At 30.4% G+C, this 12,432-nt stretch overlaps 1 protein-coding gene across 1 annotated transcript in view; it reads right to left on the reverse strand.

Moving 5' to 3' along the window:
• The window catches only part of LOC145319342 (uncharacterized), an 86,048-nt gene that overhangs the window by 35,831 nt on the left and 37,785 nt on the right, over nt 1-12,432 (reverse strand). Inside the window, exons 37-57 of the mRNA XM_080161421.1 lie at nt 12,331-12,423; nt 12,013-12,116; nt 11,578-11,711; nt 9,699-9,773; nt 9,337-9,389; nt 8,905-9,004; nt 8,602-8,719; nt 7,652-7,720; nt 6,778-6,859; nt 6,250-6,328; nt 5,707-5,820; nt 4,953-5,057; nt 4,573-4,632; nt 4,050-4,122; nt 3,617-3,681; nt 2,591-2,703; nt 2,090-2,171; nt 1,387-1,427; nt 1,013-1,086; nt 653-715; nt 56-151 (exon numbers count right to left, since the gene is read on the reverse strand). Coding sequence (XP_080017547.1) covers nt 56-151; nt 653-715; nt 1,013-1,086; nt 1,387-1,427; nt 2,090-2,171; nt 2,591-2,703; nt 3,617-3,681; nt 4,050-4,122; nt 4,573-4,632; nt 4,953-5,057; nt 5,707-5,820; nt 6,250-6,328; nt 6,778-6,859; nt 7,652-7,720; nt 8,602-8,719; nt 8,905-9,004; nt 9,337-9,389; nt 9,699-9,773; nt 11,578-11,711; nt 12,013-12,116; nt 12,331-12,423 — 1,793 coding nt within the window. The remainder of the gene's footprint in view (nt 1-55; nt 152-652; nt 716-1,012; nt 1,087-1,386; nt 1,428-2,089; nt 2,172-2,590; nt 2,704-3,616; nt 3,682-4,049; nt 4,123-4,572; nt 4,633-4,952; nt 5,058-5,706; nt 5,821-6,249; nt 6,329-6,777; nt 6,860-7,651; nt 7,721-8,601; nt 8,720-8,904; nt 9,005-9,336; nt 9,390-9,698; nt 9,774-11,577; nt 11,712-12,012; nt 12,117-12,330; nt 12,424-12,432) is intronic.

Below are 12,432 nucleotides of genomic sequence, written 5' to 3' on the forward strand. Positions count from 1 at the left end.
TTAATTTTAAAAATTTAAAGAAATTCATCAACCAAAAACATAATCAAACACTTTCTTTCCGACCACAGAGAGTTTGGGATCAGATTTGATATCATTTATGATATTAACATATTTATTATTTTCATCATCTTCTAGGATTGGAGTCTCATCACTGTTTGTTACATCATAATTAGATAAAGCTTTAATTACGTTGTTTTGACTCGAGCAAAACATTTGACTAATAAAAATAAATCAAATATCTAGGCAACAGGATGTCTTTCAAGGTGTTCCGAAGAATCAGGCTAACCGCTGAACCTATATGGTTTTCTTTTGATTCTCAAAGGTCCTGGGAAGGTTTTTAACTACTTTGGGGAAAGTAAAACTACCCTCCCAAGAGAAATCGTCCCTAAAATTTTTTTTTAGACTTTCTTAAGTCTTGGGATTTAGGCTATTTTTCTTCTCTTCTTTAACCCCTTTGAATACAGAGCCACCATCATAAGCTTAAGATCTTAATAACTACTGAACCGATAAGGTTTTATATTTTATCTAAGCTTTACATAGGTCCTTAAATGGTTTTAGGCTATTTTATTATTAGATTAAAGTCTTGGGATGGTCTAAAGCTATTTTTATATCCCCTCTAGCCGCTAGTATAAATATATATAAATAATGTTTCCTAGCATCATGACAATCTCTGATTCCATCACATCTCCAATGATTTGGGATACACTGACTCTTACTTCAACCAAATCAATATTTCATTTTTTATTCAATAAATTGTATAAAATATGAAGAAAATTTTTTTTAATGGAAAGCTCTTCTATATTTAGGATTGTTCCGTTAATATGAATATTCGTAACGGATAGCTTTATCGATAACTTAGGGATGTTAGAACTACTAGGAAAGTGTATCAATTGACATAACATAACTTAACACACTGGAAACCTCTAAAAACCTGCCTATTAAAAAATGTAAACTACATGGATATGTCGTTTTCGAGATCTTATTGTTTTTAATATAAATGAAATAAATTTTCCTAAGACATGGGAATTCTCCAGGCTTGCAAAGTTCGTTCCATTCGTTTTTCTTGTTGGCTCTCACTCCTTTTACCTATACAGAATAACAAATTAGTTGCTTTCCGTCGAAGTGCCTTTCTAGCTCAGAAACCTCCCTCCCTTAGTTTTTAATAAATTAAAAATAAGAGGAAAGGGAGGGTAGCAAGAGTTCTCAATAATATAACCTAACCTAAAGTAAAACAAAAACACACGTTTACTGACCCCAGCCCTTCTTTTCAAGTTATTTTAAAATGAGAGGTTTGAGAAAAAAATTCTCATTATCATTTATGTACCGAAAATATTAAATCCTTTTCTACTGTTTTACAGAATTGTCGAGATTTCAAATTAACCATACCTGGCAAACGATTTCCATTTCTTGCTGAATAAATCTGTCACCTGAATATTTAATATCATTTAAAACAAAAATTTATTATTTATTTTTAGTAAACAAAATTACATATTATGTATATTAAATTATATCTATCCATCTATCTTATCATCTACTTATCCATCTATCTATCCTTCTATCTATCTATCTATTCTTTTTTCTGTTCTATCCATCTATCAAACATCTAACTGTCCATCTATCTATCCATCTATCTATTCATCTATCTATCTGTCCATCTATCTTTCATTCTATTTTTCCATCCATCTTTCCATTTATCTTTCCATCTATCTATCCATCTATCTATCCATCTATCTATCCATCTACCTATTCATCTATCTATACATCTATCTATCCATCTATCTATCCATCTATCTATCCATCTATTTATCCAATTATCTATCTATCTATTTATCTATCCATCTATCTATCCATCTATCTATCTATCCATCTATCTATCTATTTATATATCCATTCATCTATCTATTCATCTATATATCTATCCATCTCTCTATCCATCTATCTATCCATCTATCTATTCATCTATCTATTCACCTATCTATATATCTATCCATCTATCTATCTTTCTATCTATCTATCCATCAATATATCCATCTATCTATCCATCTATCTATCCATCAATCTATCCATCAATCTATTTATCTATCTTTACCTGTATAAAAAGTCCATACTGAAGGAACAGCCTTAGTACTGTTAGCCAAACATCTAGTTCCAATGTTTGATTCCCAATGTGTCTGTAAAACATATTTTTTAATGAAAATTCTATTTATTTCTCGCATAAATTCATAGAAAGATACCTAAATTCCAGGGCTCTGCAGCCCTGCATATGCCTAAAATTAAACCCGTTTGTGTGCAAATAAATAAATTCCAAAAATATGGATTGTTTGAAAGAGAACATGTTTTTAGACATTCAAATGAATTATAACGCTATAATATGATGAATTTATTAAGACGTACACGAGGCTGAAGCGCGGTTGCCGAGCCCTGCTAAATTCCTGTGGCCTCAACGAAATATAAATTTATCAATTACTATTTACTGACGTGTTTAGATTTTGCAGAAAAAGAAAGTAATTTTAAATGGAAAGCGTGGGGGGGGGGGGGCCTAATAAGTTTTAGTGATCTTAACTGTCAAAAAGAACATACAAATAATTACCTTAGCATTTGTTCCGTCTGCTTCAGCCGAAGCCGTCCAAACCCTCTTGGCTCTGTCGAATCTCAGAATCTTTCTTATGGCCGAATCCTCTTTCTTTCTGTATACAATACGACCTGAAAAAAGTGTTTGAATGATAATGTCTTTTCAAAGCTTTTACTATTGAGCACTGAAACTAAACTCCGCCCCTCCTTTGTTCCTTTGTATAAACGCTGTGGGAGGATGGGGTGGGGCGCCTGACTCTGCGGGGTTTAAACCAACTTAACTTAAAAAAAATATGTGGGGTAGGGGTTTCTATGCTCAACAAGGCCTTTTGAATATTATTTTTTCCTCATAACTGTTTGCTTTTGCATTTGCAACAATCGGCTTTATCTGTCTGATTTTCTAATATCAAAAAAAATTTAGCTTTTCTGATTCGATGAAAATAAAAGTTTTTAAAATAATAAGCTACTGTACGAAATCGTTCTTGTTTAATTACAATATGATTGTGCATAGTGTGATATTTACTTTATACTATACCAGAAAAGTATATGAAATTTGTGCAAAAATCAATTAATTAAGTAAGCTATTTTATATATTGCATTTGTAAAATAACATTCTTTATTGAAAAACAGTGAAGTTTATTAATATTGGTAAAATCATTTTCTTTCTTGGTATGATTTCTTTTAAATGTATGATTTTTAAATCGTTTTTTTTTTACATTTTGTTATTAGGTTAGGGTGGGCAATATTTAACCTTTTTTGTATGTACATCTTTCATATGCTTAACTATCTAATATGGTGTCCCATCACTTCCGCATAATATGTTAAATGTATATGATCAAAACCTGTAGATTATTACAACAGCACAAACTGCCCCTTCATCTTTGCTTTATACACATCATTAACCACCACCCAAATACAATTAATTTGAAATTGCATGTTCTTCCGATTATAAAAGTTTTTGAAGTTTTTTCATAATATGCAGGAGTGATGGGACACCTTGTGTAATGTGCATAGTGATTATTTTTACCTTGTTTTGAATACTTACCTTTAGAATCATAGCCACCTCCGTCCTTATCAAAGGAGTACAGCCCAAAGAAGTCGGTTTTGGATCTAAAAAATAAATGTATAATTGGATCATCTAGTGAATCGTGAACCCTAACGGATAACAGATAACTCTATAGTTATTTAGGCATGTGAGAAATGTCCTACTGATTTCAAACTCAGCATGATGATTCTTATAAACGTGAGCAATAAGGTATGATTTAGAAAGCGTAGCAACTCTATTATCGTTACCAGAAAGTTATTACGTTTATTTAAAATATTTGAAATTATTTTCGAAATATTGATTCCTATGACAAAATAGTACATGTTAAGCATCTCTATAATCAAGTCCTAAAAATTTTTATTCTGCAATTATGATTGACTCTTTCAACGTTTATAGATTTTTTCTTTCTGGTTAAAAAATATTAATATCTTACCCATATTCAGCTAGTCTTGTTCTATTTATAGCAGATCTTTTAGAATTAAAAACTATATCTTCTACACAACAACCTAAAAATGTCCATTTATAGTAAAATTTAGAACTTAAACACACAAATCAACTTTTTGACAATGTTTACAAAAACTGCTTAAATTTACATTTTACTTTTTGATTTAGATTTTCACTATTTGACTGTATGATATGATTCTGTTTTTTTTCAGTCTTTGATTAGATTTGTTAAAAATGTTTAGGGATGAACCTGTTCTTTGGCTAAGGCAGTTTACCTACACTTTTTATTTCCTTGACGTCTGACATAACATCAATCTGTCACATTTAAAATCCCCCCTATCCTCTCCCCTGACCATGGAGGAACTTACGGAACAGTATATGAAGACTATATTAGCAACCTAAATTGACGTCACAATATCCACGTATTCTATATCCATTCTTATATAAAGCACGATTAAAAACAATACAATACCAAAATTCTGCAACACAGCTGTTCTGCAAATAATTCTTACCATCGCTGAAGTTGCAATCAAATGGGGTAGCACAAGTATCACACAATATTCCAGTGTAACCTAAACAAGAAATTCAATCCTTGAACAAAACATGATCTGTGTTTGTCTGCTCTTCAATTTTTAAATTTTTAAAAACTAAAATTAAAAGTAGTAGGGATGTCGACTCCCTCCCCTCAAACTTCAGTGCCCCTAGAGGCAATGCAGCTATCTTATTAATATGTACTTACATAAACCTTTGGCAGGTATTTCACCTTATTCCAACCTAATGAATTGAAGCTATCCATGTATCTATGTGCCAAATTATTTTTAACTTATTCTACAGTAAACAGTAATTATCATTTATATTGTTTGTTAAATAGATTGATAGATACTTCACAAACCTGTTTTACACTGACATGTAAAGTTATTAATTCCATCCTCGCAACTAGCTCCATTGTTACATGGGGCCTCCAGGCATTCGTTTATATCCTCCTCACAAAATCGACCTAAAATAATTTTTTTCCCTGCTTATTACAATTTTAAAAAAAATCTTATTTAAAATTAAAGTCATTTTGGAATTATAATTTGTCTAGAGTCATAGCTCAGTGGTAACACACTGAGTTACGGTGGTGAGAGTGCTAGTTCAAGTGGCAACTTGAATTTCTCAGTTGCAACTTCCCCTGGTTGTGTGGAGATTATTAAGTGGTTACTTAATAGTCATGCGCATCATATCTGTTCAATCCTTATCCTAAGCTCATCTGCGGAAAGCGTCATTAGTTAAGGTTACTAAATTAAGGACACCTGCCTTACTCTGCGAAGGAAAGGTTATAAAAAGTAACTCCCATGAGACAGCTGAACAAGTCATAATGTACTTGAACATGAAGATTGATAGACCTAGTGTCTCGTCCGTCTCAATGAATACTTAGGTCCAAACTCCAAGAAACAATAGCTACACACACACACAACCTACTTCTTAATCTATTGTGTCTGTCAGTCAGTCCGCAATTCTATGTGGGAAAATATTTTTACTTTGTTTCTTTTCAAAAGGTTGATTTTAGAGAACTTTTTTAGGGGTTGCTTTTGGAGCACAATCAAAGGAACTAAATTGGAATAATATAAAGCACATTAAAACGACTATTACAGGATAAAACTAACCTTCAAAGCCTGGTAGACATTCACATGAATATTCATTAATACCATCCCTACATGTTCCATTGTTAGCACAGTTATGACCAACACAATTATCTATATTCTCTTCACATAGTACTCCTAGATAGATAAATAGATAATAGATGATAGATAGATAGATAGATAGATAGATAGATAGATAGATAGATAGATAGATAGATAGATAGATAGATAGATAGATAGATAGATAGATAGATAGATAGATAGATAGATAGATAGATAGATAGATAGATAGATAGATAGATAGATAGATAGATAGATAGATAGATAGATAGATAGATAGATAGATAGATAGATAGATAGATAGATAGATAGATAGATAGATAGATAGATAGATAGATAGATAGATAGATAGATAGATAGATAGATAGATAGATAGATAGATAGATAGATAGATAGATAGATAGATAGATAGATAGATAGATAGATAGATAGATAGATAGATAGATAGATAGATAGATAGATAGATAAGTAGACAGACAAACAGATCTATAATAACAAATATACTACCTGTATATCCTGAAGTGCTACAGTCGCATCTAAAACTATTGATGTCGTCTAAACAATTTCCATTCAGACACGGATTAGACTGAAACAGTAGATTATTATACAGCAAGAAAAAAGTAAGTTCAGTAGGTATCATCAAAATTTTTGGGCCTTCTAACAACGTGCCTGTTGAGCACTGATTACCTCTATTTTATGCCTAAAATCTTGCAAGGGGTCTAGCCCTGCAGGGCAACCCAGTACACAATATTACCTAATCTAACCTGACCTGACCTTGAGCAAGTAACAAATAAACAAACAACCCTCCGTTTTTAAAAAATAAATTAGAGGGAGGGGTTTAGTGCTCAACAAGGTACTTTGTGTGAAAAGCACCAAAATATTTGGGTAATAAATGGGTAATTTTTTGTACCATCATTGGAAATGTACATCAATTTATCGGCCATTGCCTTATCCCTTGAGATTTCTGATGGAAAATCCTAACAAAGGACCAGAAACACCTAGTTATAGAATAGCTTTGCTGCTACAAATAATTACCTCGCACTCATTGATGTTGACCTCACAGTTCTTTCCCTTGAATCCTGGGGGACAGGTACACTCATATCCATTCACTATATCACTACAAATATACATAGACAGGTACACAACACTCATATCCATTCATTATATTACTACAAATATATATAGACAGTAGAGGATTTTTTCCCCGGCTTTTTTTGAAATTCAAGTAGTGCATCTGCAATTATTATGCCTTTTGGTGAAAAAACACTTGTGTAAAATGTTTATCCATTTTGGACAAGTATTATGCCCAGTAATTTCAAAGTTTCTAATAGACATGTACAGAACACTCATATCCATTCATTATATCACTACAAGTATATTTTAGAGAATTCTGTAGATATGTAGGAAACTTAATGAAAATATAAGATAAACATGATTGTTATATAATAAGAATATAATTAAACAAAAGGGATTGTCTGCTTGGTATTCCTTTTTAAGTTTGACGGATCATGTGGCCTGATTGACCCTCAAGATCTACTATAGCTATTGATAGATTGATAGTTCTGTAGTTAGATATGTAGGAAAATTAATGAAAAATTTAATATGAACATAAATATTGTATAGAAAGAATGAAAATAAACAAAGGGGTTTGTCTGCTTGAAACTCTTTTTTGTTTGTTTGACGGACTATGTAGCCTGATTGACTATCTAGATCTACTATGTCTACTGATAAATAGAGAGTTCTGTAGTTAGATATGTAGGAAACTTTAAATGAACATAAATGTTATATAATAAGAATGAAAATAAAGAAAGGGGTTCGTCTGCTTGAAATTCCTTTTTAAGTTTGACAGAGTTTTTGTCCTGATTGTCCCTCTAGATCCACTATTTCCATTGCCCAATATTATTTATACCTGCATTGACCATTATTTTCACAAGGGCTTGTAGCACATTCATCTATATCTTCCTCACAATATTTACCCCTATAATGATTAAGATAAAATAATATTTACCCCTGTAATATATAAAATAAAATTTATCCTGTAATACATAAAATAGAATAATATTTACCCCTGCCATACATAAAATAGAATTATATTTACCCCTGGTATATATAAAAAATATAATAATATTTACCCCTGTAAAAAATATAATAGAATAATATTTACCCCTGAATTTTAACAAGATTTAGATACAATTAAGATTTAAGATAGATATCAAGAATTTCAAGAATCAATCTATTAGACTATCAATCTTCAAATCTTTCCATCTACCAAATTATCAATTTACCAATATATCAAACTATTAATTGTCAATCTATAAATCTAATCTACTAATATATGTAACTGTCAATCTATCATTCTATAAATCTATCAATGTTTTAATCTATTAATCTATTAAACTATCAATGTTTCAATCTATTAATCTATTAAACTATCAATGTTTAAATCTATTAATCTATTAAACTATCAATCTATTAAATTACTAATCTATAAATCTATTAAACAATCAGTTAATTAATTAATTAATCAATCTATTAATCTTACAATGTATTTACAAATATATAAAACTATCAGTCTATCAATCTATTACACTATCAATCAATTAATCTATCAATCTATTAAACTATCAATCTATTAAACTCTTAAACTCTAAGTATATTAAAATATCAATCTTACAATATATTAATCTACCAAATTATCAATTTACCAATATATTAAACTATTAATTGTCATTCTATCAATTTTTCATCATGAAATATGTTAATCTATCAATCTAAACGTCTAATCAGCTATTTATATACCATACAACTTCTTTTTCTCAATCAAACTTATAATGAATTAATCCATCCATTGTTCTATACCTGTATCCTGGTACACAATGGCATAGGAAATCATTGATTTGGTCCTGACACGTGGCTCCATTCAAACATTCATTTGTATCTATTTCACAGTCATTAATGTCAATCTCACAGTTTTTTCCTAAAAAATGTATTTTCTGGTTTTGTTGACTATGATATCCTTATTTAAAAGTAACACCATGTCTATTTGTCTGTCTAAAACCAAAAAAACATGTCTTTCCAACTTATTGTTGTAGCTCTTCTTTACACATGAAGTAATAATAACAACAAGAATGATGCAAAATAAAGAATGAAAGCTGAACTAACCTTGAAAACCAGGTTCACACTTGCAGTCATAATCATTGATCTTATCTGTACAGTTTCCATTATTCTGACAAGGCTTCGACTCACACTCATCTATGTTTACCTGCACAATAGTAACAATGATGACTTAAAGCAAAGTTAGAAAAAAAAGAAATATTTAAACTAAGGAACATTAATTTGAGGAATCTAAAGTATAAGGATAAAATGTATTATAAATTAGATTCCCATTAGTAACTAAAATCTCCATAGTTTTGTTAGCCTCAAGGGGCTGAAGGATCAGACCATCAAAACTAATATTGATTTTATAATTTTTTTCGTGAACAATTGTATGAAATACGATGCATGATTTTTCAGTATGGCTAAGAACCGGTTCTAATCCATTGTATATATATCAGTTTCAAAGCAATACTGGAAAGAATCATTACAAAAACTTACTAGACAAGTGTCTCCAGTATATCCAGGCAAACATGTACAAGAGAATCCATCCACTGAAAAATGTTAAAATTTTTTTTAAAAAACCTCCAAGTTTAAAGTAATTAAAGCATAATTTTGTTTGCTAATGATGATAATCATTATTTTTGACTATCAAATAAAATACAAATTATCAAATAACTAGGCAATAATTCTCAAATTCACCCCATTTAAAAAAAATTGCTTTTCTATCATTGTTCAAAATAAATTTTTTCAAAAATAGATAAGATATTAGTTAGGCTTTACCCCTTTCTTGTATTTTAAATAACCAGAATTCGTTTAACTGTCCATTATTCTATCCCTGTATTCTCATTTAAAAAGTTGACCTTGATCGGCACAAGAAGAATCATGAAAGCAAGGGTTGGGGGTACAGTCATCTATGTTCACTTCACAGGACTTTCCTAAAAGATATATAGATTATTTGTATCATCCTCCTCTATCAAAACAATGGTGTTTATACATACAGCATGAACCTCGAAAAAGTTTTTTTAAGCATCTGCAGCCCTTATTTCTCAATGAATTATCAAAAAAAGTATATGTCCTTGTTCTCTGTAGATTTCCACATAAGTAGATATCAAAATATTTTTTTACATCAATTAACAGCTGAGATTTTTAGTACCAAAGTTTGAACACAGTAATAGTGTCTGACTGATTATGACGTAACAAAAAAAAATAGCCAATGAGAGGCCGTTATTGACCAATGGTAACATTTATAGTGGCCTCTCATTGGCTAATTTTTTTGGTTACGTCATAATCAGTCAGACACTATTACTGTGTTCCCAAAGTTTTGAAAAAGTGGCTGAGGAAAAAGTAACTTTTCAAGAAAAATGTTTTTTTAAAGTGAAATGACGTGTTTTCCTCATAATTTCAATACTTTTTATAAAACTTATATAAAGATGTTTTCAAGAAATTTATTTCATGCTGAAAGCACTTTTTTCACCTGCTCTAAAAGGCATTTTTAGATTAGTTTAAATTGCAAAAACACCCTTACAGAAAGAAATCCTATAAAAATAGTAGCAAATTAAAAGTTTACATAAACTGAAATCAAACACTTTTTATTTTATTAAAATAAGTTAAAAAACAAAAAGTTACAGCTGCAAACTTTTATTAAACATTTAACAATTTAAATGATTTTTATGTGTGTTTAAGTAATTTGTATGAGTGGGCGGGAATTTAAGCACTAATCTTTCCGGTCGTAAGCATTAATTGGGGAGGGGTTTATTTAAGGTCATATTAATAAAGAGGAGAAATTATAAGATTTGAGGGTAAATGGTTATGAGAAAAATGCATTTGATGAAATTTTGAAAAGTAATTTTTTATATGTAAAACTAACCTTTTTTTATGCAATAAAAAATGTATCAATTGTAAACTTGCTCTTCTTTCTTATTTGTTTTTTAACTGGTTGATAAAAAGTAATATACTAATAAAAAACTAAGAAATATTTAGCAATATCCAGTTTCTCAAGCACTTTTTCCAAACTTTGGCTTTAAAAATCTCGGCTGTTAATTGATGTAAAAAAAATATTTTGATATCCTTTGATTTAGAAAATTATAGAGAACAAGTACATGTGAATCTTTTAATATTTTAATGAGAAATATAGGCTGCAGATGCTTAAAAAAACTTTTTCGAGGGTCATGCTGTAGTTGTAGTGTCAATACCTTGCCAATATATTATATGGTTCTATTAGATTTGAGTACCAATTTTTAAAAAGTTCTTTAACAGTATGGGGGGTCTCCAACCGTTAATTAGCCTTAACAATCACAAAACTTAGTTTTAATAATTTGAGGAATTATACAATGTTCTACAAGAGACTGAAAAACAATAATTAATTGATCTATCCATCTAAAAATTTACTTGTATCAAGTAATGCATTAATTTTTATCTATAATTATCAAGTATCCATTAAACAAATTAATCAAAAAATGTTCCTACTACTGCTATGTCAGGTGTGCGACAAAGTTAGAGAATGGGGGAACGCCTTGGCCCATAAACAGGTGCTTCTATTACCAGGCAAAGTTAGGACTTCTCAGTAAAAGATCGTGCAATCAAAGGGTTGGTTGTCAGTTGAATATTTCTAGGGTGTTAGGGTATCGCATCCTAATACAAGCGAATGTTGCTCTGGATTATCTAGATGATCACTTAAAAATCGAAGGAGAATTCTACCCTTACGAAGTAAGGTATTCCTGTATCTACAAATGTATGAACCTGTATATCCAGGAAGACAAGAACAATTATATCCATGTACAAGATCCACACACTCAGCTCCATTTTCACAAGGGTCAGGTACACAATCGTCTATATTGGTCTCACACACTGTTCCAGTAAATCCAGGTGGACAGCTGATATAAAAAAGATTTAACAGTTTAATATTTTTTTTTATATAATTAACAATTGCAAATGTGTAGTACATTAAATCTATTGTTTTTTTTTTATTTTAAAAATTCATGAGAAAAGCATTTCCTACTTTAATTTCTAATAATAAAAAATAATAAGTAATCTGTAATTTCTATCTTTTTTTTCATAGAAAACAAATAAAATACAAAACACACAAGAAATCAAGAAAGACATGTATTTCTAATCCATGTGTCTTGCTTTGTATATGTCTAGAACATGATCTATCCATCTACCTAAGCATCTTACCTACAAGTGAAGTTGGCTATTCCATCAAGACAGGAGCCACCATTGATGCATGGATTTCCAGCACACTCATCCGTGTTTATCTCACAATTCTTTCCCTCAAATCCCTAAAAAAAGGATTAATGATTCATGAAAATTAAATGAACTTGAGGTTTCTAGGGGTACCCAAAATATTTATAACAGGAACAATGAGAAGCTACATTGTAAATAAGAAACGTATCAGTTTAGCGGTTAGGAAGATCCTTCAGGATAGCAGATAGACAGAAATATATCCTGTTACTTTTATACCATATTACCAGGTATTAAATTATTTTCTGCTACCTGTAAACAGCGGCATGTGTATTTGTTAATTCCGTCCACACATTCGCCATTAACACATGGACCTGTCTCACACTCATCAAAGTTTATCTCACACTAAAGAAA

This window comes from Acartia tonsa, chromosome 5, assembly GCF_053477335.1.
Source record: "Acartia tonsa isolate MP-2025a chromosome 5, ASM5347733v1, whole genome shotgun sequence".
Taxonomy (NCBI): Eukaryota; Metazoa; Arthropoda; class Copepoda; order Calanoida; family Acartiidae; genus Acartia; species Acartia tonsa.